The sequence below is a fragment of the Geospiza fortis genome, unplaced genomic scaffold (genome assembly GCF_000277835.1).
Source record: "Geospiza fortis unplaced genomic scaffold, GeoFor_1.0 scaffold208, whole genome shotgun sequence".
NCBI lineage: Eukaryota > Metazoa > Chordata > Aves > Passeriformes > Thraupidae > Geospiza > Geospiza fortis.
Window position 1 is genome coordinate 681,357 of NW_005054468.1, and position 25,869 is coordinate 707,225.

The window sequence follows — 25,869 nt, forward strand, 5'->3', positions numbered from 1 at the left end:
CTCAATCCCCAGAGGGGCAGGTTTGGGTGTGGTGGTGAGAACCCTGCTCCAATTTGTGCAGAGCCAGCAGTGTGTGATGCTTTGGGAAGCACACCCTGCGGCTCCCCTGTTTATTGCTTTTATGGAAGCAGTTCTCAGCTGCTGTCAAGTAACTGAACAAAACCAAACTTTTGGTCTGGGCTGATTTATGGCTGGTTTTGTGTTCCTAGGCTCTGCTCCTCTGACTCATAGATGGAGTCTCACTTGGCCCAAAACCTTCCCATTCCCATCCTCTTCACCCCCTCACCAGTCACAGAGGACACCTGCATTTGTGGCTTTTGGGGATTAAGAGGAGCAGGATGGTTTTGCCAGTGTTGTTAAGTGAGTGTTGTGCTGTCCCCACAGAGGAGAGGGTCGTTCCCATCGAGGTCTGCCGTTCCAAGCTGTCCAAGTACCTGCAGGGAGTCGTTTTCCGCTGTGACAAGTGTACCTTCACCTGCTCCAGTGACGAGAGCTTGCAGCAGCACATAGAGAAGCACAATGAACTGAAACCTTACAAATGCCAACTCTGCTACTATGAGACCAAACACACAGAGGAGCTGGACGCTCACCTTCGAGATGAGCACAAGGTAGCTTTAATTTGTGGCGGTCTAGTCTTTGCAAATAGTGAATTGGTTTAATTTGCATGTCTGGCTAGCCAGCTTGACACTGGTTTTTTTTTTTAATCCCTCCCCAAATCTAATCCCATGTTGTGCTTCCCTTTGAGTTATTTTTTCTTCTCCCTCCCCAAATCTGAAAGCTAACCCCATGTTGCACTCCCGTTTCTCATTTTTCTCTTTATTTATCTTTTTGTTGTTGTTGTTTCTTCAGAAACTGAAGAATAATCGTTTCTGAAGCTGTTCAGATTGATCAGAATTGGCAAACTGCTGCTGCATGCAGAGTGTGATTATCTGGAGAAGGCCCTTGTGTATGCTGGGTTTATCTAAAGGGGGGTGGGGGAAGAGTTGTGGAACAATACCAGGGCAGTGTGATTCAGCCCCTGTGAAAGGCAGGAGATTCCAAACACAGGATTGCTCTGGTAACTTCAGCAGCATGACATGCCATGCATATTTTAATAACAAAGAGGTCTATACATCCCCTTGTACCTTTAACAAGGGAAAGATAAACAGCAAGTCTAACCAGGTCCTCAGTTAAGACTACTTTGGAGTTTTTGTGGATTACCTGGGAACATATCAGGTCCAGTCTTTGAGAAGTCTTTAAAGGCTCTCCACAGACTGCTAGCTTTGAATTTCTGTAGCTGAGAAATGTTTAAGTTCTAGAACTGAGATGTGTTTTGGAATATTTCCTAGAGTGCTTCCTTGGCAGGTTTCCAGGGGAGGCAGTTATATGCCTTCCCCTCTTGGAGCTTAGCTGCCCACTAAAGGTCCTCACTAAAAGCTTCATTGACTGAATGACTTTTCCTTAAAGCCAAATATATATGGAAGGTATTAGCAGCAGAATCCCAGGAAAAAAAAAAAAAAAAAAAAAAAAAAAAAAAAAAAAATCTGTATTGAATGCAAAATCAAATCTCATATTAAAAAAAAACCAAACCAAAAAAAAAACAAAAAAAAAAAAACAACAACAACAAAACAACATTTTCATGCTCAAAAAATATTTGACCGTTTCATAAAACCGAACTTTCTTAATTTATGTTGGCATACAAGGCTCCTCTACCACCTTTATTACTTCTGAAGAGTCTTGTGTGATTCAAATGGTATAGAAGGTGTTCCACACCTCCTGGTGCCTGCTGTGTCCAGGAGGAACTGTTGCTTGGGTTTTTTTGACACAGTGCATCAGTCAGGGATGATTATTCCCTTAACTTAGCTTTCCCTTCTGATCTGGACCTGCAGTGGTGGTGCTGGTACTGTAAGGTATCATTTCCCCTTTTTTGGGGGGTAAATTATACCTCTCCAATTTGTCTCTTAAGTTCTGGGCTCAGATACTACCCAGGTTGTACATTGAACCTTAAAAAGAGTTCCTTCACATGAACTGAGTTGAATCAAGTGCCTTGCAAGTGGTCTTGTTTGTTTAAACCTCTGTGGGTGACGTGTTAAGTTAGAGAACCTGATCACAGCTGTCTGTTACCCAGTACTAGGAATCTTCACGCCTCCATATTCAGGATCCTTTGCTGTTTGGATGTACCCTGCAGCCTGTTCCACATCCTCCTTGGGCTCATTCACATTTCCTTTCCCACAGAGGGGTAAAGAGCAGCCAGTGGGTGTTGCTATTTCATTCAGCCCCTTGCAGGATGCATTGTGCTGCACTCGCTGCTCCCTCTCCATCCCCTCTGCCCGCCTGGCTCAGTGCCTGTGCTGCTGCTGCTGCTGGAGGGCTGTCTCTCTGCATGAAAGATGAGTCCAAAACCCTTCCCAGCAGTGATCAATGAGCTCAGGGGGCGCTTGTCATGCAGCAAGTATTAGCCTCGGTGTCCTGGTCACACTCTCCGCCTCTGCTGTAAATCTGGGCTGCTGCTCCTCTTGGATGTGGAGCAGTTCCTGACTCCTGTGCCCTGAGCTGCTCCTTTCATACTGCTGCTGTGAGCTGTTAAGTAACTGGGTGCGTTTCACCTCAGGGTTAGCTGAATTTGACTGCTGGGTGAAGTGTTCCCATTATAGGCTGCTGTATCAGTTTGCAAAGCACTTCGCAGCCCGGGCGTAATGAAAATTAATCTGTTATTAATGAGTGAGAGTGTATGTGCCACACAGCAGCCATGTGCTCAGTGAAAAAAAAAAGAACCATCCTTTCATGAATAAAGCTGAATGAACCCGTCACAGAGAGTTCCCCTTCAGCATGGATGTGTGGTAGCAGTGTTTGATCACAGCAGTTGAATAATGCCTTAAAAATGAGGATACAGCTCGATGTATTACATTTCTTGGATGAAGAGATGAAGGGGGTTTACCCAATCTCATTAATTACCAAAAAAAACCAGAAATGAGAAATGCAGAATAAACAGAAATGGAAGAATCACTGCCCCTGGAAATAAATGAGTGTTAATTTGATTATGGGGACTGCATGTCACCTCGAGCTGAGCAGGCTTTGGGGTGTACCTGGTTTTATTCTGCATTTGTGGCCACTTTTCTGGCTGGTTGGTGATTGTGCTGAGTGCTAACAGAAGTGTTTCTTTCAAAGGTGAGTCGTAATTTTGAGCTGGTTGGACGGGTTAACTTGGACCAGTTGGAGCAAATGAAAGGGAAAACAGAGAGCTCTAGCAGTGATGAAGAAGAAAAAGAAGAAGAGTTAAGCCCCAAGGCTCAAGAGAGAGGTCAGTGCAGCTCTTTGATGTGTTGGGGGGACTTTTGTTGGATTTTTTTGGGCACTGCAACCTCCCTCACCAGTCCAACCATGCCAGGTCAGCTGTTGAGTGGACAGCACATATCCTGCAGACATAGTAACAGAATCTTACTGAATTTCCTGAAGACACAGCTCCAGTGGGAATCTTGTGTTTCTAGTCCTCCTTACAAGTTTTTTGTCTGTTCAGAGAGAATACATACTATGAGATAGCATCTGTGACTAATCTGCCTGTTCAGATACCATCTATAAGGGCTTGGAAAACTATGTAAGTGTATTTTAGTGGCCTGTCAGATTTTCTGTTTTGGTAACCGGTTTGCAGCTTTCACTTGGCATTGCCCAAGTGGGGGGTGAAGGGCTGCTTTATGGGCTGTTATTTATCTCTCTGCCCAGCATTCTTTGTCAGACAGTCAGCCCTGTTTGCATTTGCTGCAGTTGGCAGCTCCAGAGCCAGGGTACATCCAAGCCCACCTGTCTGTACCATTCTATATTTAAATACGTGCCTAGGTTTGTATTGAAGAGTAATCCCACTTATTTCAACAAAGCTAGGCCATATAATTTTGGTTTGAATAATAAATTTGGTTGAATTTAGATCAGCAGAGAAAAAGTACGTTCTCTGATAGTTAAATGAAGGGTTTCCTTTCCAACAACCTTCTCCCATGAAAGGCAAGTTATTCCAATATCTGGTGTAACTGTGTTTTGTTCTGGTGCAACAATGCATCATGTAGTGCAACAACTGTTTAATATCTTTAGTCCCCTCATGGCTTGAAGGACAGGCCACCCAATTCTTGATGCTGACAGCTCCACTTAGCCAAGTTCTGTGTACCTCAGCTAAAGGTACACCACCATGTTCAGTGAACATTTTCCTCCTGATTTTTTAGCTTTCAAACTCACTCAAGAGCTTTTCACGGAAAAAAAAAGGCATCTCTGTACATGTTTTCAGGCATTGAAAAATTCCCATTTCTGGATTCACAGGTAGTTCATAGAACTAGATCATGCTTCTTACCTTATGACAGCAAGACCCCAGCATTTTGGATTTTATTTTGTGTCCCTGCAGATTAATTCAGTTTGTGCTTATCAGCAGCGCTTCAAGAGCAGTTAGTGATGGCTTTTAACTTCAATGAGAATGCAAGCCAATTCGATAGGAAACCATTTATATTTTAGAGAAAAATACCCTGCACAAGGTCTTAGAAGGTAGAAAAATCAGAGGAGGGATGCCAGTTCCACATGTGCACCTCAGAGTTCAGCATTCCTCAGGGACAGCTCCGACTCTCCTCTGTGGCTGGAGCAGTGATTGTGCCATGATTTGACTAAAGCATCAGCTCCCCTCAGCTGTAGATGATTAATGTCCTGTGTGGACCCACTGCTAGCAGGGGGTGAGGAGTCAAGCTGTCCTTGTGAGGATTACGTGAGCATTACACACAGGCACAGGTGCTGAGGTCACCTTGGAGGCACCAAGGAGAAGAAAGTGCTCTCTGCCAAGCCTCACAAATCCCTGTGCGTGTGCCACATGTGCAGGGGGGGCAGCCCAAGGTGAAGTTCATTGTTTAAATTGGATTTAGGTTACACCCTGGAAGTATAAAAACCATCACCTTCCATGCTGGAGTATTACATGTGCAAGGGTTAATAGATGTGCTGTCCTCATGTTTCAGAGTTAAGCAAGGCAGCATTTTGATGATTTTCTTTTATTTTTTCACCTCTGTCTCCTTTTCTTTAATCTGTGGCTGGCTAAAATGATTTCTGCATGCTTGTTTTTGGATGACCAGCCTAAAAAAATCAGGCGTGTTTTCAGGTTTGCTTTGCAGCATTTCTTTCTTCTCTAGCCCATAGGGTTAATGTTTCACCATTGTTTTTTTCAGGTTTTTTTTTTGTCCTTTTCATCCTCTTAACCATTTGTAATAGATTATAGTAAAATAGAATATAGAATATAGAAAATGCAGAAAACACTTACTACAACAAGGATATTAGAAAAGATCCAGTTGTATTGATTGCATTTTTCCAGGTGAGTTGTGTGAATTTCCACTGTTAAGGCGCAAAATTTTTTGAAAAATGTCCCAGTGAGACAGGAACTGAAGGATGCATGCTGGCATCTCTCTAGGCATTTCCAGAAGATCCTTCTGACCCAGAAATGGTTTGCCCTGGTAGCAGAGAGCCAGACCTATGTGTGTGGGTTCAAACAGAGCCTGTCACAGTGGCTGATGCTGTCACAGCTTCCAAACCACATCAAGCTGTGCAATCCTGGGTGCTACTGGGGTGCATCTGGCAATTCCAGCCTCTTTGGTGCTAGCCGGAAGTGGGATTTGCTGAGAGTGCTGCAAGTATCTGTCTGAGGTCTGTGACTTTGGGAGAATCAGGATTTTCTCTTGCCTGGATTCACCACTTTGACTCGAGCTGCTCTGTGCTGTACTGAAGGCGCAAATAAGAACTTGTGGCTTCTTCAGATGGGCTGCTGGACCAAGCAAAGGCCATTGTCCATGTGGACAGGCAGAGCTGGGCAGCACTCTTGGATGGGAAAGGAAGGGGTGGTAAAAGATATAGAATAAAAGGAGAATAAAATACCATGCCAAGAAAAGCTTTTCCAGGTAGAGCTGTGCCTCAAAGAGGCTGTTACTGATCTTTATGTCTTGGTCTCAGCAGATCAAGAGGTGTTTTTTGCATAATGGGCAAAAATTAAGTGTCCATGAGTGTTTGTATGTGTGACAGAGCAAAACCATAGAGAGATCAGATGTGTGTGCAATCTGTTGCCTCTCCTCTGCAGAACCTAGGGAAGAGCAGCTTCTGATAATCCTCCAGGGAAGCAGCCCAAATTCACATCCCTAGAGGCAAAAGTTACTGGGGAGTAGGATGAACAAGATAGTGTTGTCTGAAGGGGTGGTGGATTTACTAGAGTAACACTTGCTAAACTTAATGGGATTTGCAGGTATAAATTATGGACTGGCTTGGGTTGGAAGAACCCTTTAAAGAGCATCCAGTCCCACCCCTGCCATGGTCAGGGTCACCTTCCACCATCCCAGATTGCTCCAAGCCCCATCCAAGCATTTGCTTCCAAAACTATTACCCATCAAAAATATTTGTCTCTGTGTCATGACTAGTCTGTGTGTTGCAGTGTGTTTATACATTTGTGCCATGCTTAAGGTGTTAAAAATCCAGATGTAAACTGAGCTGATGGCATTTGCTGCTTGCATTCTGGTGTTCCCCAACACAGCAGCTTTCTGGTATTTCACCACATGATAAATGACCCCCCAGCAATAAGAAATACAAAGAGGATTTTTTTTCCTTTCATGGGAAGAGGCCAAAAAATTGTGTCAAGAACCATTCCATATAAAACTGAAGTAAACGTTAACTAGTAGAAGTGTGTCACAAAAATGCATTTGCAGGACTTAGGTGTGGGTAACAGGGGATGTGTGAGCAATTTTGAGTTCACAGGCTGATCCTGAACAGAATAAGTCTGAGAGTGAAGAAATCAAGTGAGCAGAGATCAGAACCAAAATTAAGCAAAATCCCTTTTCTTTTATTATGTAGTTCAGGAGGAGTCAGAAAGACATTCTGTTGATTTCTTGCTTAAGATAATCCCTGCTAAGGAATTAATGCTCTGAGCAGATGGTGCTGTCTCATTTCCAGGAAAAGAATCAAGTGAGATAGTTCATGCAATTATTTTCAATGGCTTGTGCGGTGATCTTCTTAATTTGTGAGAAAATGTTTCATCTTTTGTCAGAGCAGGCTGTGTTCACATGGAGCTTGGCTTTCTGGAATGTCATTCCCTGAGCTGCCAGTGACTTCACTCATATTACAAGGTGCTTGACACTTCTGCAAATGAGGCCCCAAGCACTTTGTGTGAAAGATTAGAATGAGCATGAAACACCTATGCAGTTAAGATACAGCACCTAATCCATGAGGCTTTATGATCTATTACAAGAATCACATGTTAAATGTACCAAATCCTTGTGTTTCTTGAAATTTGTACTACCGGTTCCAGAATTATAGATGGACTTGAGTGGGGATTTTTGATTTTGCTTTTCTAAGCTTTGCAGTGTTCGGTTCAGAATTTAGATTCCGCAGTCTCTTCATTTGTTGAAATAGAGGAGCAGGGACTAGCAACTTGTTACCCTTAATTGCAGAGATGCTTTAAGACCTAGGGTGGGATTTGTCACTTGCAGTGTCACTTTTCTTTTTGGCTGCTCCATTTTCCCAGTTATTTGACAAGAACTTCCTTTTGCTTCTCTGGAGTGAGAGGTGCAGCAGAGAGTAGGATTACTATGATGACAATGCCCTTCTTGCCCTGGCATTTCTGAGCTCATGAGCTGTGCTGTCTTTTTCCCAGATCCCATGATTTTTCCTGACAGCAGTGCTCCAGAGAAACGCTTCCCGTGCGAGTTCTGTGGTCGATCCTTCACCGAGGGCTCCGAGTGGGAGCGGCACGTCCTGAGGCATGGCATGTGAGTTGCTTTCTGTTCCCTTGCCAAGCAGCCAAAGGTGGCAGTAGATCTCTGTATGTTCCCCCCACCCCATCCCTGCCCTCCCAAAAAAACCTGCAGTAAATGCCAGCACATTTCTGTGAAGACCAAATTTGTCATTGGATAGTCATCGAATGTCTCTGTGTCCTTTTTAACTTTGCTGCCCAGGGTGGCTGTAAACTGTAGGGTTTAACTGTGATTCTGAAACTTAAGATTGTCCCTAGGTGAACGCCTCTTGGCCAGGATTAACTTTCCCTAAGTGTACTGTTGATTTTTTACAAAAATTTTTCCTCTCTAGAGCAGTTTGCACACTGTGGGATGATACACATCACAGACAGGAGTCTTGGGAGCAATCTGTTTCCTTCTTTTGATGTAGATCTCACTGGTAGCAGAGACCTCTTTTCTAGCCAGAGTTTGTTCAAAGAGTAGATTTCATTCAAGGCTGCTGACATGTGGGAAGCATCTGAATACAATATTGTGGGTTAACTGCGATGGAATGAGAAGCAATAACTTCTCTTACCCTTAAGAGAATGTAAGTCTGAGCATAAGTACTGGAAATGCTGCAACCTATGAAAAGTTTTATTGGATTTCATTAACTCTTTGGGAAAAGCTCTTCTTTCCTGTACCTTTGGTGCCCGCAAAGTCTTGTTTACAAGGAACCTGGGAGATGGGAATAAACTTCAAGTGTCACAGTTTGAGTTCTTCCTTCTGACCCCAAACCTGTCCCAGCACAGAACAGACAAAGATTCTGTTTCAGGGCTAGAATGTGCCACCAGCACCTTTATCCCTCCTCCTGATCCTTTCCTTTGGAACCAGTGGCGTGGCTGCCTTTTTGTAGAGTGATCTGCTGCTGTCCCTCCTGTGGCAGGCACTGGGCTGGCTTTGCTGTGTGCCCTGACAGTTTCTGTTTCTTGCAGGGCGCTGAACGAGAGCAAGCATAGGAGTGGCGAGGACAGCCAGCCCAAGGAGGACGTGGAGGACACAGCCAGCACGCTGCCAGAAGAGAAGGAAGGCATCGAGGCCATGGTCCTGGACTACTCCCACACTGGGGAAGCAGCTGTCAGCATGGTGGCTGCTGATCAACCTCTCCTAGACACCCCGGAGGCCAAAACCGAATAAGAAAAAAAGCGAGTTTGGTGTGGTTCTAATCGACAGTACTTGAACAGTGATGAGCGGGGCTGGGCAGGGCGGGCAGAAGGAAGAAATAAAGCTGCTTTTAGGACTGAATGATCTATTTTCAAAGCACTGGTACCTGTGTGAGTGTGTGTATATTAAAGTTATTTAAGTGATGGAATAAGTGGCTCCATTACATCACTGCATCTTTGTTTTCCTCCCGGATCTGACGATGGGAAGTTTACGCTCATCTTTGGACTAATGAAGCAAAACTCCCCGTGTTTTTCCTACATTTCACATCGTGCTTTGCAGTGGAGACTTCGATTGTTTTATGAGTGGAAGCGTCGTGAGCGTGGAAGAAGTGGTAGGGGGACAACTTTTGGACGCACAAGTTTGTGTGCGTTTTTCTAGTTTTAATACATAACGCTTTTCCAGACTGAAAGCAATTGCTTTAGAAAAGAAAATTAAAAAAAAAAAGAAAAAAAAGGAAAAAAATAAAAACCACCACAGGGAAAACAAAACAAAAAAAAAAAAAAAAAAGAAAACAGAAAAAAATAAAAAAACAAAACAGAAACTGCTTTGCTTAAAACAGTCACCTGTTTCCTAGTACCTCAGAATTAACCAAGGGAGATCTCTGCATTTGTCAGTACTACCTGTTGTTGTTGTGGTTAAATGTAGAGAGACTGCTGGGCAAGGTGGTGAATGGAGGAAGAAAAAAAAAAGTTTTAAAGAAAGGAAAAACAAATTGTGCTTAAAATCCCAGTGTGGGTTTTATTTCTTAAAATACTGTGATTTTTTTAATTATTTTAGTAAAAAAAAAAAACAAAAAAAAGAGAGAGATACTTTAATTCCTAGATAACTGTTTGTGAATTGTCATCCTTTATTCCAGGTAAGCTGTTTGTTAGTATTCAGTTATAATTTTAGTATTTGGTAGATTTCATGTGACTGATTGTGCGGTTTTGTTTGCCACATGTTTTGTTTTCTATCAGCCTGAGGTGTTACAAATACAGCACAATTAATTTTCTCATGTAAAAACGAGTATTTCTTTTTGAGTGGGGGACAGGAAAAGGAGACTAGATCTTGTGAATAGAACCTTTTTTTGTTGTCGCTGTCGTTGTCGTCGTTGTCCTCGTTAATTTTAAACATAATGGAGATAACAAAGAAGTTTTAACTTTAAAAAAAAAAACTAAAGAACCAAACTTACAGCACAGCTATGCAGCTCATGGGCCAAACACATGGGTCCTCATAACCGTTCTGTTGCTTGTCATATTAACATCTATCCGTCTCACAACTGTAAATTTTCGTTGAGATTGGCTGCCTTTTTTTTTCCTCTTTTCTTTTTTTTTTTTTTATTCCGTCTGTGGTTTGTGCGTGGGTTTTTGGTTGTTTCTCTTTTTTTTTTTGTTTGTATTTCTGGGTTTTTTTTTGTTTGTTTTTTTGTTTTGGTGTGGTGGGAGGGAGGGGTGTCTGTTAACACATCTTTTTGCAAGCGGAGGTGAGTTGGTTACACACGACATTGAGCCTGGAGAACTACTTTTAACTCGATTCAGTGGATGGAGTTGCTGAGTTTTTTTTCCCCTCCTCCTTAGCTTTTTAGCATGAGGGGAGCAGTGTAGAATGGATAGGAACCTTCATACCTTAAGTGGCTGATCCTGCAACTACCCCCTGGGTAGAAAGCCTATTTAAACTCAATTTGGGGATTTTGCCTGTGCGGCCAACACAGGATCTGGTGCCCACGGTATGTTCCGATTGGTCTTCGTTTGTTTTTTTTGTTTTTTGGGGGGGATCTGGGGGAGGGGGAGGGGGGAAAATAGGAAGCTCTCCAGGAAATTGTGTCCTGGAGAGCTTCACTTAAAAGCGATGGCAAAAATGTTGCATTTGTGGAATAAGTGCTACTTGAGAAGCATGGTGTTTTGCTTTTGGGGATTCATCAATTGTGTGTTAGGGGGATTCTTTCAATTTTTCTGTTGTTTTGTTTATGGTTTTTTCTTTTTTTTTTTTTGGTTTTAGTTTCTTTTTTTTTTTACAGGGAGGGAACATCATAGAAAAAGACACATTGGAGGGACAAGTATAAGTACACATTTTGTGTCTGTATTTGTTTTTTAATTGGCCTCATTTCAAATATATTTAAACAGTTCCATACCTGGATTGGGTGTTTGTAATGGTTACCAAAAAGGAAAAAGAAAAAAAAAAAAAGAAACAATGATTGTGACATGCTTTTATCACTACTTAATTTTTCAAATAACATGTAAATATTGTAATCCATTGGATTTTGTTTTGCTAACCTGTAATAAAAAAAAATATGGGACCATTATCCTTTTAACAAGCTTAGAATGTCATATTTTTTTCCTTTTATTCTTTTCCCAAAAATGTATACCTGATATATTGTGGACACACATTTTAGGTGCATTATTATGATTCTGTTGACTGTAATGACATAGAATTGAAAATAACATTTTTTTCATTGTTTAATTTATACAGAGGACTTTTTCAGAGTTTGACAGAAGGAAATAATAGCAAAATGCTAACCCATTGGCTTCAGCACTCGGTATTTCCTGATTTTAAAATTACTGCTTACTGATGGGGGATAGGAAGGGGATACTGAACTGTTGCACTGACGGGTTTGTTTTTTTTAAAAAAAAAAACAATGAAAATTAATAAAAACTTTTTAAGAGTGCTTGCTCGTCTTGTGTGGTTTTTATATTGATATTACTCTGGAGGTGGGTCCCTACAAGTTACTGGTTCTGCAGCTCTGGAGGGAGAGCAAAATCCTCTTTTTTTGCTCCTGCAGCCTTTCCCCCAGTATTTCACAGGGAATTTTTGATTTGCAGGTTGTGGGGAGTGGCTTGCCCTAGCTCACACAGGTCTAGGGTCTACAGCATCCCCCAAAAATGCCTCGAATGTGCCCCAGCCCAACATCCTTTAGAGGTCAGGGACACCCTGCCATGCTCTGCTGACTCCTGAACCCAGACATGGAAATGAGGAACTTTTGCAAGCTGTATGGAAAGATCAAAATAGACGGAGACAGGCTGGTGTGTGGATTACCAACTCAGCCCTGTCATGAGCTGTTGCAATATTGCATTCCCCAGTATCTGATGACCTGCTGGATCCAGCACTGCGGCTGTTCCTGGTCTGGAGCTGGATATTCACCAAAAAAATCTGGAGCTTGGTGTATTTCCTCATTCTCCTCCAAAAACCCAAAGTGATGCTCGTGGTGTTGTCACAGAATCTTCCTTTGCTAAATACAGCAATTTTAAATGCATGTTGGTAAGATGTCAGAAGGTTGTTGGCTTGTTTTGGGGTTTTTTTTCCCTATCTGGTTGTGTTTTAAGCAGATCCTGTCCCCAGTTTTAGCAGCTTTCTGGTTGTTCTGGGGTTGGATCTCAAAGGAATGTGTATGCTGTGAAACAGCATGAAACCTTTGATCACCTGATAGCTTTACTTGCTCATACCTTTTTCCCTAGGAGTCAAAACATAGAGAAATACTTTATTTCCCTGTTAAGATGCTTATGTCTTTAACCTGTGTTTACAGGAAAAGGGTAGGAATGATACATTTTGGGCTGTCAGACACTACATTTTTTCAAGGATCTCTGGAAACATTTATTCAGAAAGGACTACAAGTAATTTGCACATCATGTGTTCTAGCCCAGAGCCTACCTGCACTTTCACTAAATTAAAAGAGGGCTGCTCAGTGATATATCACTAAAAATAAATACATCACCGATGTAATAATGGAATACCTTGGGGTGAGTTCTAGATTCCTGCAGCTGCATTTTCCCACCCAGCTTAGTCTCAGGATTGTGTGAGTTTGAAACAGAGCATTTGCTATCCACACCTTTAGGTATCAGGCTGGATGTGAATGTATCATAAAATCACAGAATGGTTTTGGTTGGAGGGAACCCTTAAAGACGATCTTGTTCCAACCCTCTGCCATAGTCAGGGACACTTTCCACAATCCCAAGTTGCTCCAAGCCCTGTCTAACCTGGCCTTGAGGGATGAGGCAGCCACAACGTTCTCTGGGAAACCTGTGCCTCACCACCCTCACAGCCAAGAACTTTTTCCTAAAATCTCGTTTCCTAAAATCTCATCTGAACCCATTCTTTTTGATTTTAACCCTCTCCCTCTTGCCCTATCACTTCAGGGACAGTCTCACCCTGTCTTTCCTTGAGTTCCCTTCATGTCCTGGATCACCTGTGTTGGCTGAGCTGAAATCGCAGCAGTGGGAGGGAAGAAGCAAAGGGAAAGGTTACTAAAAATGATCCTTTACCCACATTATTACCCCTCTGCCTCCATGGGTAAGTCCCTTTCTTTGGGCTGAGAGCCCTGCAGACACTTGTGCCATGGGACAAGTGGGATTTTGCACACACTGTGCTCCCAGGCTCATTGTCCTCCCTTTGGTTATGGAGCCTGGGTAAATGTTTGCCTCATTATTGCTATCTTGACTGCTGGAATTTCTCTCCAGCCTGGAGGTACAGTGGCTGAATGCTCCCCATGCAGAGCTCTTGCCTTTGTATCCATTCCGGAGCAAAGGCTCTGCAGGAGTTGCTATGGGAATAGGAATATCAGGCTGATATCTCCCTCCCTTCCAAACATCCAGCCTCCCTGGAGAAGAGTTCAGCCTTTGAGGCTGTCCTGTGACTCAGGGGCAGCACTGAAGCTTGGCAGAGTCACTTACAAGGCTGGATCTCTGGGGTTTCCAGAGGAAAATCCACTCTTTGGGAAGTGGGTGTGAAATTTTGGTGCTCCTGGCCCATTTATCTTCATGTGAACCTGCACAGCAAAAGTCTCCAGGTTACAAGGAAACATCTCAGCACAACTGCTGGTGCTCAGTTCAGTCAAAGCTGGCCCGAGTTTCTGCTCTCTTCCTCCCCCTGCGGTCTTCCTTCAGTGTTTTTCTGAGAACAGAGATCATAAACACCACTGGCCTGGTCTAGTGTCAGCAATAATCCTTCTTTTGGCAGGAGGCTGAAACTCCTGATCTCCAGATCTCCCTCCTGAGCGTGTTTCCCAATTCCTATTTATTTGGTGTTCTCTAAACCCTTGACTTCTCCAAAGCCTTGGCTTCTCCTGCTTGTCTCTTTTTGCAAGCCCATGTCTACTTTGAGGATGTGCTCACTGACTCTTCTCTGAACAGCATTTCTGCCTGTCCTGTGTCTCATCATTCCTGACCGAAAGGCAAATCTAAAGGTAGGAGCAAAAAAAAAAGGGCATCTAAATGTATGCTCAGTGGCACAACATGTAGCTGAGACAGTGATTTCTTACCAGAATCAAAGTGGATTTTATCAGATTTTCTCTTTAGGTTTCTAGGCATCACTGCCAAAGGACAGCACACAAGAGCCTTTAACATGTAGAAAATTATCATCACAGAGGAGAAGATACCAATCTCTATTTCAGATTTAATTCATTCCAGCTTGGGTCCCACAATCCCTTCTCTCCAGCACCCTCACAATATGCTGCAAATCAAGAAAAACACCCAAAATGGTGCCAATGTGGGGAGATTCTGGGTTTGCTTTGCTCTTGTGGTTGAGCTGATGTTCTCCCTCTTTATAACTGGAGCAGAGTTCTGTCAGTTCACAAAGAATGGGAAAAAAGGCTCAAAAAATAAGCAAAATAAAGTAAATTCTCATGCAATGCACTGTATTGTCCACAACAGACAGAGTGTGCAGCAAAGACTCAGGTAGCACAATTAATTTTCCTTTTGCTGCATTTGAGATCTGTTCTGTTCCAGCAGAATGTGGGAATTGATCAGATCAGTTGTGTTCCCTCTCTGCCTCAATGTCTTGACTCCTGAATGAGAAAAAAAGAAAACCCCATGGTGAGCAAGAAGGGAATAATCTGTCCCTAATGAAAGTCTCACCTTCATCCATTCTGACAAAAGTTTTATCCATGGAAGTAGAAGAAGTCCTGCGTCTTTCACATTCATTTTGTGTTTCGATAAGTTACAGTACTTTTGCTACCAATACAGACTTAGATTTGACTGTACACCTAGTTTTTCTGATGAGAACTGAGAGGTAAAATACTTTTGTGCTAAAAATTTTTGCTATTTCAATATTCCAAAAATAAATGTTTCCTAAAAGTTTGTTGTGCGAGCCCTGACGTTGTTCATAAAATGCATTTTCCATAAAATAATTAGTCAGGAATTGCAATTGATTAATTTCAGCAAGGATGCTTTGGGAAAAGATGAAGTCAGGCGCTGGAATGAGAAGAGACACACTTTCCTTCTCAAGTAATTTCTCTTTTTGAATATTTGGTGGTGCAGCAGCAAATACGCCTCAGCTCGACTCTTGAATTCTCTGTGGAGTTTACACTTCTGTTAATGAAGAGCTTAGCTCAGTCTAGCCAACTGTACATGCATGACTTCCAAATCTAAGTGAAATCTGTCTCCCTGCAGCTGTTCTGTTGTGCTCTCAGCAGCATTTAGGGAGAGGCGGGTATTCACCAGCAATGCCTCAAATTAATTTAGCTCATGCTGAAAATGTTGGAATGAAATTTAAAGTTTTCTCTGCCACTGAAGAAAACCGTATTTAGCTGCTGTGCCAAGTATTGCTTCAAGTATTCCTTGTGGAATCATTTAGACCAAAGCCACTGCAGGCTTCTAGCAGAGATGCTGCAGTTAAAGGAATTTTAAACTATTGCAGGTAGTTTTTGTCTGTAAGAACCAACAGATAATTTGCAGGCAAGCTCTGTAAAGCACTAGGCCTTTGATGTGTTTTCTCCAGGAAAAAACACATATTTTCCTCTGCTTAGACTCCTCAGTCAGGACTTCAAGCACGTGATTGTTGAAGCCACGTGATCTGAGTAAAAATAGTAATTCAGAAGTGGAAAGGGTTTGGTTTCTCATAGGTAAATAAACATCCAGCACTCAAAACATGCTGCCTGCAGAAAGGCACCAGGCCTTTGAGATGTTCTCCTGCAGCTGCAGATTATTTCTTGCTAATACTATAGGAATACCCTCCTGGAAAACAGGTTAGAAAATTCTGTTTGCTCCTTTAAGCTCCTCTTCCTCCTTCCCTTGTGGGATTACTCTGGAAGCCAAGTGGCAAACGCTGGCCAGGATGGGGCTGGTAGGAGTTGGTCTGTTTAAGGAGACATTATTATGGTTGTTGGTTGGGGTGCTGCCAACAGGATTTGTGTTTATTCATCCCAGTGGCAGAAAAAAGATTTTTGGGGGTCAACAGCTTTGAAAATGACTGATCCCTCCTTGAGGAGCTGGTTGTGCTTCTGTGCTGTTAACCAAAAGCAGGCAGTATTGATAGTCAGGTGTTGGTATCATATCCCATGTAAATGACTCAATGAACAGCAGAAAAGAGAGTATAATTATATTCTTAACACCAAATTAAATGTGTGTTGTTATTTAATCCATTTAAAAGTTCATGTTTAGCAATTAAGACCTCATTCTGCAGGGTCTCATGCTGTAACCTAGATTTCTTTGCATGTAATTTAATTGGAAAGCTGACAAGGAGATGTTTATTTCCCTCCCATTTATTTATATCAAAAGGGGTGCTGAGTCAGTGGGCTGTTCCTGGGGGCATTCTGCATTCTGGGAGAGCCTTAGAAGGAGAGAATTCACCTGCTTTGTGCCTATGATAAAAAAAAAAAAGGTAGACTTTCCCCTCATGTCATCCTTGAGAGCAAACTTTGTGATTATACGCTGCAAATTCAAATAGAGGCATGATCAGGTACCTCCACCAGCCAGTAGTGGAAAAGTGCTGTGCCCACAGGTGGTGAAAGTGCTCAGGGAAGAGGTGATCACTTCATTTTCCATGCAAAACTGGAACCTTGAGCAAGACAAATTTCCCAGATTCCTCAGTTAAAAATGTCCAGATGAAGTTTCAGAGCGCTCCCATCCCAGAATGGACACCAGCAAATGCTGTAAATGAAATATCAAGGGCACAGTGCAGCTGGACTGCTCTCCAGCACTCAGGTGAGTTTCCGCTTTGTGGGAGCTTACTAATTCTGTGTTCATTAATATTTTCTGCAAATACCAGGAACTCTGGTATCTGCAGAAAATATCAGAGTTTTTCTGCAAAAACTCTTCATCTCTTGGCTGGTTCTTATGCACACAAATGTGGTTTGCATTTTTATCAAGCTAAAGTATCTCAAACCTTGCCATTATACTTCTTTATTTTTTTTCCTTTTTTGCTCCTTTTTTTTTTTTGATGCCTAATCTGAAACTAAAGATGGGAAAGGGAAAACAAAAGCAGAGAGTGATGATATAAGCCTCCTTCTTGGTTTCTTTCTCTCTTTGGGGTTATCTGCAGGTCCTGCCCATGCTGACACAGTGGTTTCCCACACAAACCGCAAAGCAGAGGATGAGTATGAGATTTGGGAGCTTGAGCTGGGCATGAGTTGAACCCTCTCAGCTCCAAATTTTGCAAGAACTTTGGAGACACTGCCCCAGTCCCATGGTAGGTCACCCATAGCCTGTCTGAATCCTGATTGAAACTTTGTGGCTCAGATCCACGTCTAGAAAATTAGAAAATCTAAACTGATGGTTCCTGAGCAACCTGCCTGCACAGCTGCTTCATTGCTGGACTGCTTTGCTCTGCTCCAAGTCTTCCAGATTGCCTTCAGCTGACTGAGCAGCGGGGAATCTTGTTTTCCTCTTCAGTAGCAGGCTTCCAGCGCAGCTTTGGTTAGTCCAGGTTCTCTCCAGTTTCAGGCTGGGATGTTTTCCTTTTGAAGGTAGTGATAGTCCCCTCTTGACTAACTTTACTGTGTCAGGAAGAACACTCATCAAACCTATAATATTTAACTTTGAGCCTCTCAAAGCAGGAAGAGTTGTACAAACTTGCATTCAAAATCCCCAAATTTTAATTCCTGTTTACAGTCCAGTAAGAGACAAGGGCTTAGAACTACGTATAAATATCTGCTGTCACCATTTCAAGGTCCCTTTCAAGGAGGATCAGTTGCACTAGAGAGACTTTTGTTGTTCATGAAGTATTTCAGTTATTTTAAATGTGATGTTTCTTTTCACCAGCAGTAGATAGAGTTTGAGCAGAAGTCTGTTGGTATTTCATCCTCTGCCACTAATGCTCTTTCACAGAGAGTAATTAGAGGATGGAATTATAAAAATGGAATAAGAAAATAATCTATTTTGCATGACAATGGCATAAAGAAATCATGGCACACAAATATTTCTGCAGTGTTTCCTGTAGTAGGAAGAGATCAGAAACCTTTCACAAAAAATCTTACTATGTAAAGGACAAACAAGTTGTGTCTTGCTGTTGGGGCAGTAAAGGGGTTTAACATCCCTTTTTACCAGATGGAGAACTGGTAGAAGAGGGAATGTGGTTTTGAGGAATTCTATCATAACCCAAAAATTAATTCTGGTGACTCAGGTCCTTGTCCATGGCCTAAGCCTGAAGATGTTTAGAAATGGAAAGGAAATATTTTTAATTAAAATATGTAATTAATAATTAATATTTTATATTAAACCAAATATTTAGATATTTAAATATTTAATTAAATATTTTATCCAAGTTATACCTTTCTGCACAAAAGGCACACATTTTTCTTATTACTATTTTTATTTTTTAATGTTTTTTTTTTGTTTTGTTTTTTAATCTTTGAATCTGGCAGGGTACCATATATTAGGAGTTACTATCTAGATGAGTAATGACTAGAATATTGTCAAATATTTTCAAATCAAATACTGTCAAATAAACAAATTTGGTGAGAGGATACCCTTTTTCTGAGGGGGAACAAATTTCCACACCTCCTTGGGGCCTGTTAAAAAACATTTTTGAGGAAAGAAAGGCTTTTCTACCAATTTTGGGGAGAACCAACCACACATCTGTGTGTCTGGGGCACAGGAGAAGACCCTCTCCTGTTGGACCAACCACTTCCAGACCTACCCCATGGAATCAGGGTGTCCCACCCTCACCACCTCCTTGTGCAAGCAGAGAAACCCCACAAGTCTCACTTGGCAGGCTTGGAGCTGAGGTGAGGATGTGATCTGGCTTGGAAAATGGGAGTTTTGTTCTTCCAAAGCTGGTTGTGATGGGGAGGATGGGTTACATTAGCTTGGGCAGCAGCAGATGGATTTTTCAGGAAGATGTTCTGGGAACATGCTCAGGTTTTGCCTTTCATGTGGTGTGTGTGTGTGCAGGCTGGCAGCTGACTTAGACTAAACAAAGGGCAATTCTGCCTTGTGGTTTCCTTCTGTCAACACACTGTGTGGTTGGGTGGTGTTCCCAGTGGCAATCCACATCAGGTATTATTTTCCTCCCTCTGGGATCCCTAGCAAGAATCCACCCTGGCTGCAGGTCCAGGTTGCAGCCCTGCCCCCTGCTCTGCTGGCCCTCACCTTGTTTTTCCTGCTTTTTCCTATTTCCTATGGTAATATCCAGTCCATCACTTCCCTCCTGGTGATGCTGGTGGCCTCCAGCCCTCCAGTTTTGGCTCCCCTCTCCCCTGGCCTCTGCCAAAAACGCTCCTGTTTATGTCCTCCACCACTGACCTCCTCTTCCACCATGAGGACCTTGTGCAGGACCCTTTTTCTCTGTCCTGGTGGAGGCCAGCACGGTGTGAATTGCTGTTCACACCTCATTTTCAGGCCAGATTTTTAAGGCACAGCCTCATAGAGGTGAGGGTTGTAGACCTTGCTGTCCTGGTTCAGAGCAAATTTGGGAAAGAACCCCCAAAGGGGCTCCTGTAGGAAAGCAAATTCAATCAGCCCCTCTCCCAACTGGGCCTGGAGAAAATACCTCCTTGGAGCAAAGTGGAAAAAACCTGTTTATTAAACAATAAAACCTAAACAATATTAAACAATAAAACCCCTTGCTGCTCCAAAAGAGATGAGAAACTGAGAAAACACCACCCCCAGGTTGCAGCTCAGCTCACTCAGTCTCTTATCCGTCCCTGCGGTGCTGGAAATGCCGCGTCCCGGGCCCGGCATGGTGGCCACAGGTGTGAGCTGCCAGTGCTCTTCTGGTGTTGATTCTGGAGAAGATCTAAACAGGTTGAAAGAAAAGGGAAAAAACCCCACAGTCTAGGGAACTTCTTTGCCTCAGCTAGCTAAAACTAACTAAAAGAACAGGAATGTGGAGGAGTGAGTGCAGTTTCTGAAAAGAAGCTCCGTGCTGCTTCTCTCTCTCCCTTCACTCTTGGAACAAGTCTTAAAGGTGCAAAACTTATTATTCAGCAAAACCAGAACAGATGACTGGGGATAAAAGCATCATATAGTCAAGCCAGGACACTTGCTCAGGAGCATCTCTTCCCACTGCTCCTCCCCTGCTCTCTGGCTCCCTCAGGAATATCCTGAGGTGATTCTGGAGCCAGGGGAAATTGACAGTGCATCATTGTCTCCCATCTAAAATCCCTGAGAAACAGCAGAAATCACCCAATTCCCAGGACAATTCCAGCCCTGCATGTTTGAGGGGTGGTTTCACATGGCTAATGAAGAGCTCAACAATATTTTAGTGATAATTTGGTACTTAACTTTTAGCCCGTTATGTACATGCTAATTAAATGTTTTAATATGCTGTACATGTTTTATGTATTAATAAGCAATAAGTGTACAAGTTACACTTTTTTTTAATGTGATTTAGAACTAATTGGGGGGTGGTGAGATTTCCTCCTTTATATACCTATTAAACCCACATAACTGCTGTTTTTACAGTTGATGGGTGTTCAGTTAACATATAGTAATTGCTCTTTAAGGGCTTCAGTAAGTGCATGTTTGAGGCAATTTACAATGCTGGCAATTTCCTTTCCACTATTCCTCAGAGGTGCAGGGAAGTTAATCACACCCAGCTCTGGATTTCACCGGGAGCTCCTCTCTGTGCACCTTGCTGTGCGTGCAGCCATGAGGGATTCCACTTTCAAGGATGATAAACACACAGGGGAACACTTTATTGGCTATCACACAGCTGTTTGGGCTGAAAAAAACCCCTTTGATATCATCAAACCCAACCACTAACCCAGCTCCGCCAGGCCTGAGATGCCACATCTACATGTCCTTTAAATCCCACCAAGGATGGTGACTCCATCACCTCCCTGGACAGCCTGTTCCAATGCTTAATAGCCCTTTAAATGAAGAAATTCTTCCTAATATCCAAACTAAATCTCCCCTGGCACAGCCTGAGGCCTTTGGTGAGGAGCTTTCTGAGGCTTTTCTTCTCCTCAGAATGTGGAATTTCTGTGGTGGTGTGGTGGGAATGCTGAAGGCTTGTTTAGACCGAGAAACAAGATGTATAATGTTAGTGCACTGAAACACAAATCTTCCAAATTGCACCTTTCAGTGCACACAGCAGCTGGGAGAAATCCCTGCCTTGCTAACTTCTTTATATTTAATTGCCATTCCTGGGGTATCAAGGACTCCATGACTAAAAGTCACTGGGTTCAGGAGTTATGTGAATTCATGAGAAATTTCAAGGGCTCATGGAATCATTTAGGTTGGAAAAGACCTATGAGATCAGTGAGTCCAACCATTAAGTGCAGTAGTGCAGTAGTGAGAGGACTGGACATAGAAAGGAGATGTCACCATAGCAAATGATCTTCCATGCCACGTGTGACACAGAAACACAAGAAGTCTCAACTGTGTTTCCAAGGGAAGCCTATGATACAAGAAAGACTCCTCTCTCCTTGATAAACTGAAAATTGATTATCTAAAGAGTAGTGATAGACTGAGAGTTAGTGATCTGAGAAGTAGATGTATTAGAAATTTAGTAGGGGGAGGAGGAATGTTTTTAGAAAGTTTTCATTCTGAGTTCTGTGGGTGTTTCTTTCTATATATAGTTGTAAGTTAATAAAGTTTTTCTTCTTCATTCCTAAATTAGAGCCTGCTTTGCTCTATTCCTAGTCCCATCTCACAGCAGACACCAGAAAAAATATATTTTCATAGATGCCCTGACATTGTGCCAGCATCAAACTGTGACACCCAGCACTAAACCATGTCCCCAGGAGCCACATCTACACATCTTTTAAATCCCTCCATGGATGTTTACTCCATCGCCTCCCGGACAGCCTGTTCCAATGCTTTTCACCGTTCCTGTGAAAAAATTCTTCCTAACATCCAAATTAACCCCCTTCTGCCCCAGCCTGAGGCCGTTCCCTCTGCTCCTGTCCCTGTTCCCTGGGAGCACAGCCCGATCCCCCCGGCTGTCCCCTCCTGGCAGGAGCTGTGCAGAGCCACAAGGGCCCCCCTGAGCCTCCTTTGCTCCAGGCTGAGCCCCTTCCCAGCTCCCTCAGCTGCTCCTGATGAGCTCTGAGCTCCAGCTCTCCACTGCTCAGCATCCTGAGAGCAGCTGGGATGCAGGGATGCGCTGTTAGAAAAACAAATCAGGAGGGGCATCGCTCCATGTTTCCTGGTTTATCCTGCAAAGCCACAGAGGAAAACAACCATCTGTCCCCTTTTCTCTGGGTGGATCAGGCAGTCCCTTCTCTGTCTGCCTCCAGAATGAAGCCAGGGATGCTGTGAGCCCTGGTCCCTGCTCCTGAGCTCGGTGTCACCTCGGGCAGATTCCTCTGTGCCCCTCCTGCCCTTCTGGGGGTGTGTGACAACTCTGCCTGCCTTCACTCCCGGGGAATATTGCTCATTCCAGGCTGCAGGCTCCGGCAATAAGCTGTTCAAATGCTTATTTAAGGCAGATTTAAAACCAGACAAACAGCACCACCCTTCTGCCCCATTAATTTAGACATTCTGTGGGCAGGAGGAAACTGCTTCCTGAGGCAGCAAGGTGCTCTTGCTGCTTAATTGACACAGTCATCTGAAATCCAATCTACCAGACAAAGCAAAGGAGGAATGAAATAATTTGAAGACTGTGTGCCAGTGAGAGAGAGCATGTGGAAAAGAAAGCAAAATTTTGGTTTTATTCCACTTCATTCCTTTTGCATAATGTTGTATCCTTTTGACAAGGCAGCATAATAAAGCTTAACTCCCTCTCTGCTGTCCACCCTCCAAATGCTGACTTAAAAGAAAACAGCAAAGCTCTATCTTTAGTGTCAAATGAACAATGGGCTCTCTTCCAACAAGAAGAAATGAGCTGATTTTGAAAGAGTTCGGAGAAAAGTGCAAAATGTTCTTACTCCTCATGAAATAAAAATTTGAATGATAGTCACTTGGCTCATCCTGTAACGTGTCAGCTCAAACTCTGCACTCCAGGTTTATATAAAATATTGGTTTGGGGTGGAGAGAAGGGCCAGAAAGCCCATATTGTGGATAAGAAGAGACAGAGGCACCATAACATCTAATCCACTTCAGAAACAGTAACTAATTAATATTTCCACCACAAGATGGTATATTTCATCCTATCTCACTGACAGAGCTTGGCCAAAGCTTTCCAAGCAGGCTGGGGAGGCTCAGTGCCTCAGGCAGAGCTGTGCATTTCACCAGGGGCTACAGGGAGCTGCAGGGACTCACTCAGCACAAAAAGCAGGAAAAGCGCTTTATCCTACAGGGTGATGGAGACCTAACAGAGCACCAGAGGCTGAGATTAGCCAGGAGCCTGCCTGACAAAGCTCAAAATTTGAGACAGAGGTTTTGCCAAAGCTACAAGGCAATTCAGAGCTGTCCCCACAGAGACAGGGACAGCCTTGATATCCCCCAGCTTTTCTGATTTTGTCTCTTTTTTTCTCACTTTTCTTCTTTCTTAAGATGTTCAGCATGGAAGAGACACTTTGCTGACAGTGTTTAGGCTGCTGTTATTTTTGTTGAGAGCTTTCAGAAAAGTTTGGAAAAGCTAATTTAAAATATGTTCTGGTGGGTTAGAGGAGTTGTAGATTTAGCATTTCTGAAGGAATGCCTTCATTTAACCCACTTCAAGGTGTTTGGGAGGAACACCACCAGTCTTGTCCCCCATTCCAGAAAACAGCCACTGGGCGAAATGAAGCTTTCAATACTCCCTTCACAACGTGGCAATAATGAAAAATCCCTCATGTGTTTGTGCTTGCCCACAGCAAAACACATATCAAAATGATAATTTACCTGGATGTGCATAATGCCAGGCCTCAGCAGCTGTCAGAGATCTGGCAGCTCGGCATTGTCTCAGTTGCTCACATGTCTCCCAGTTATTTTCCTCCTCCAGTGCAGTGTTCCCCACTGACGATGATATATCGAGACTTGGCACACGCAGCTGGGAGAGGAAAAACAATCTTAAAGGTCAGGCTTGGGGGTAAGGTTGGAATGAATCCTGCTCAGTTTTCTCCTCCATGGAGTGACTCCTGCCTCAGTCAGCTGTGACAGTGCTGTCCTACTCCTACAGGCAGTGGGAATGTGGGGAAAGTGAATTCCACAGGAGGTTCAAGGTGGGAAAAGAGGGTGTGAAATCTGTGAACCAGGTTCACAACGTGGACTGGTGTTTTAGATCATTTTTATTTTTACTTTTACCTGGCTTCTGATCCAACAGTGGCTGTGGAAAGATACTTGAAACAGCAAAGAGCAACAAAATATATGTTCAAAGCAAGTTGCTCGGAGGTATCTGATATTCTGGCTTTATCACAAGGCTTAGTATTTAGGATTCTTGCTGGTTAAAGCAGAGTGATAGTTAAATGTAGCCACATATCCTGTTTGCTCTTAGTGCTTCTGAAATTGCTGCCTGTGAGTAGCTAGCATCACCTAGAAGCTCCTGTGGCGGTGAGAGTGATAATGTTAATTTGGCAGAGAGCAGCAATGTAAACACTTCTAACAATGCTCATTGCCCTGGAAGTGGGAAAAGGATTTTTTTTTAGTTAAGGGTGTGGTAAAAAAAAAAAAAAAAAAGCTTGTTCTGGAAACCCTGTAGGCTTCTATCTGCATCTGAGGTATGATTCAGTGAGTGTTGATGTGGCAGTGTGATTTGCCCTAAGCTCTGTTTCCAAAGCAATGATGGCTGGAAACTTTCCACAGGCGAGGCTGAGGTTTTCTGCTGGGAGGCGCTAATTGCATGGATGCAAAACCTGCCATGCAGGAGCTTTGCTGTGCCTGGAATCTCCTGGAAAAATCAAAGCCAGTGGGTGCCACTTCCTCAGAGTCACAGTGATTTCTTCTGTTTAGGGACAATGTGCTGCTGGTAGAGGGAAGCATTTAGTTTTGATTGGAACCTGCAGCATTTCTGTTCCACCAAGACCCACAAACCCACCCCAGAGGACTTCAACACCTGGGCAGTTTATTAAACACACACTCTGAAGCAGGAATCCACGCTTTCCAATTCCTCTTAAACCTAGTGCTGAAGGCTGGGCTGCCAAACGGGGGCACAGCAACCAAAGAGGGATTAAAGTTGAGTTATCTCATCTCTGTGGAGCAGAGATGCAGAGGGAAGGTCTCGGGTTGCTGTTGATAACTGCTGCCCTGTGATGTGTAGGATGTCTCTGCTTCGGCCCACGCGACTGAAGAACGAGTCCGGACTCTTCACTTTTCGGTCTTGAGGTTGTTTATTAATTCTTAGCTATAAAATTTTCTTTCTGCCCAGCTGAGATCTGCTCAGCAGGGCAGCCACAGGCACTCTGACCGCCCCCAAGGTGGGGTTGTCCTTTTATACTACAAACTACGTATATCATATTTACACTTAATTCCCAATACCTATCACCTGTGTTAGACAGCACACTTCTACTCTAAACCAATCCCAAAGTGCCAGCATCACTGAAGAAAATGGAGAACAAGAAGAAGAAGAAGAAGAAGAAAGGCTGGACACGCCCAGATTCCTCCATCTTGTCCCCATAACCCCCATACCAAAAACCCTAAAATCTACATTTTCACCCTGTGAATATTTTATTATTACACTATTCAAACCTGTGTGACTTTCAGGTCCTCATACAAAGTTGGCAACTTGATGGGGACTCTACAGAGTGATGGCATCTCAGCCAGGCATCAGAAGTGCCAGGGAGTCAATGCCTTTAGTGACAGCTTCTCTGGAACTTGGTAAAGAGGCAGGCAACTGAGAAGAGAAGCTCCAGTTACCATCCCTGGATGCAGGCTGGACACCGGAGAAAAGGATGAGGTCAGGATTACAGAAACAGCACGGGCTGAGGGAAGGCAGAGCATGTCAGCCAGCGTTGCCCTGGTGTTTTTCCATG

General features: G+C 43.2%; 1 protein-coding gene across 1 annotated transcript in view; it reads left to right on the forward strand.

Annotated features, from left to right (window-relative positions):
* ZNF462 (zinc finger protein 462) overlaps nt 1-9,618 on the forward strand; it is an 88,125-nt gene extending 78,507 nt beyond the window's left edge. The window contains 4 exon segments of the mRNA XM_014309930.2: nt 385-608; nt 3,148-3,280; nt 7,628-7,742; nt 8,678-9,618. Coding sequence (XP_014165405.2) covers nt 385-608; nt 3,148-3,280; nt 7,628-7,742; nt 8,678-8,879 — 674 coding nt within the window. The 3' untranslated portion in view covers nt 8,880-9,618.
* Nucleotides 9,619-25,869: the final 16,251 nt, after the last annotated feature.